The sequence below is a fragment of the Echinococcus granulosus genome (genome assembly GCF_000524195.1).
Source record: "Echinococcus granulosus chromosome Unknown EG_S00096, whole genome shotgun sequence".
Classification (NCBI taxonomy): Eukaryota; Metazoa; Platyhelminthes; class Cestoda; order Cyclophyllidea; family Taeniidae; genus Echinococcus; species Echinococcus granulosus.
This window is the reverse complement of record NW_020170476.1, coordinates 289779-291937: the sequence shown is the minus strand read 5'-3', so window position 1 is coordinate 291937 and position 2159 is coordinate 289779. Positions and strand designations below refer to the sequence as shown.

General features: G+C 42.7%; 1 protein-coding gene across 1 annotated transcript in view; it reads left to right on the top strand. All coding sequences in view use genetic code 11, as the record gives it.

Annotated features, from left to right (window-relative positions):
- Positions 1-2159, top strand: part of EGR_08122 (Folylpolyglutamate synthase) — a gene marked incomplete at both ends in the record, with an annotated part of 13617 nt that overhangs the window by 8102 nt on the left and 3356 nt on the right. The window contains 2 exons of the mRNA XM_024497371.1: positions 721-967; positions 1145-1258. Coding sequence (XP_024348242.1) covers positions 721-967; positions 1145-1258 — 361 coding nt within the window. The remainder of the gene's footprint in view (positions 1-720; positions 968-1144; positions 1259-2159) is intronic.

Below are 2159 nucleotides of genomic sequence, written 5' to 3'. Positions count from 1 at the left end.
TTGGTAACTCTCCTTACCGCCATTGTTTACACACTCCGTATTCTTGTAAAATTCGTCACGCGCAGGTGTAGAAGACAAGTCAGGTCAGAAATTATTAGAAGAAAGCGGCGGGTGCAGGGGAAGAGGGGAAACGGACAAACGACGAACATGTAAGTAAGCAGTGTGAAGGTGTTAGTTGATGGCGGAGGACGTGGTAATGGCTGGTGAGATGAGGGCGTCAGAGATGGGTTTCAGAGGGATGCAGTCTAGTAGTGTGCAGATTGATTGCTTGTTTTACTTGCCTTGGTAAAACGCCTCGAGGACGCAAATGAGACGGCTGTACGGAACGCTGATCTCGCCAAACCACTGCAGGTGGAAGCCTACGGCATAGGCGGCAGGTCAGAGTAAATAGCTGCTTCGACTTAAAAGGACTAATTAGTGAGTTGGAGCTTCCTTAGAAAATTTAAAGGTTGTTTGTTTTGTCTTTCTGTCATCCGCATTTAATTAGGCAAATCTGACACCAGCACAAAGCAATGCTTTCTCGAACACATTTAGATATGATCTAATTATACACGTGCATGTAATTACAAAAGTGCTCTTTGCAGTGAAGAATAAGCGATTGTTAAAATATTTAATTTAGCTGACTGTCAACAAGTATTCATCTTTATTGATGTAATGGTGAAAAGTTAGAAAATAGTCATTATTCATGCCAACAAAATAAACAATTTACAAATTTGCAAGAACGAGTCAACCAAAGTTCTCGAAAATCAATTGGAGTGGAGCTCATATTGTCATCATTATCTACCCATCCTCTTAGCATTAACTTCTCTTTCCGTCTTAGCCTACCGAAATACTATACTAATGCTGTCCACCAAGGTCATTGTGATGATGAACTGGCCCACTGGCTCATCTCTTTATGTGGTAGTGCGTTTCTCCAGTGTTAGTTTGCTGATATTACTACCGAATCAGGGCGATCAAGTCCTCAAGCGTAAGTTTATTTTCTTTTTCGCGGCTCCGGATGTCGAAAATGGGACGTTTATATGTCTGCACACATCCATGAAGTTGGTTCCTTGTTGATGGATGAATATACAAGGCGTACCGGCAATTGAATATTTTTGTGACCCTTCAGTATATTTTGAAGACCAACTGTATTTGTTTTCTTTAGAAGTATGGTGTTGGGAATGTGTTCGCATCCTCAGGAAATGGTTGAACCCGCCAACTCCAAACATGTCTGAACCACCTCAGGACAGTTACGCCTTCTGCGAGAATTGGTGTCTTCGTGACTGCTGATGCGTCGCTTCTGGAGTTTTTGGAGCTTTTCATGAAAATTGTTTCCTCTGTTTGTAGTATTCGGCGTTGCGATTCGGCTATTGCTGTGGTAGAACGCTTAGGTTCTGTCACTGCTTGAAGGGCAATTTTACTGTTGAGTTGGTTCAAGTGAACAGTGGGGTTACCGTTCTACCTATGTGAGTGTTTTTCTCCTTCCCTGATTTCAACCGCCTTTCTAACTAATATTGTACTGGTAAGAAACGGCTTCCACGCTCTTCATCATAACCGTTTGTTTGTCACGTCACACACATGTGTGGCATGTGTTCCTTAGCAGCTTACGATGACCGGGGATGTGCCAAGTTATGTGTGGCAAAGGGTTGTTTTATTTAAAATAATAAAACTTATACAGATCAATTGTATTTTGTGGTTTGTTGTACAGGAATTGAATCGGTTCTAGCAATTAGTCATAATTGGTGCATTTATTTAAACGATACTGTGACTGGGGTGTTGTGATGGATTTTTCCTGTCAGACGGGCAGATCTTAGATGTGAGTGCATTAAATGGTGCTAGGGCAGCCGCTATCCTAAGTGTCGCCTTTGGCTTCCTTTGGTAGGGAGTTACTGGAACTCGGATCCCGTTCGGTGAATTAGTAATCTGTTTGACCACATTGCAACTGGTGGCGCATTAGACATGCGAAAATAAATGGTCTTGGGTTTAGTCATTGGGAAGTGTTGAGTCCTGCCCTACGATATTTGAGGCTCCAGCTTCACGACTACCTGGCTGAACATGATTTCATGAGTCTAATTTAGAACCTCAGTCTTCATATCGATGTGCATTCACACTCACACGCAAACAGCCGTGCACACACCACTCAAGGCATATCCAAGCACACTAACACACACACACACACA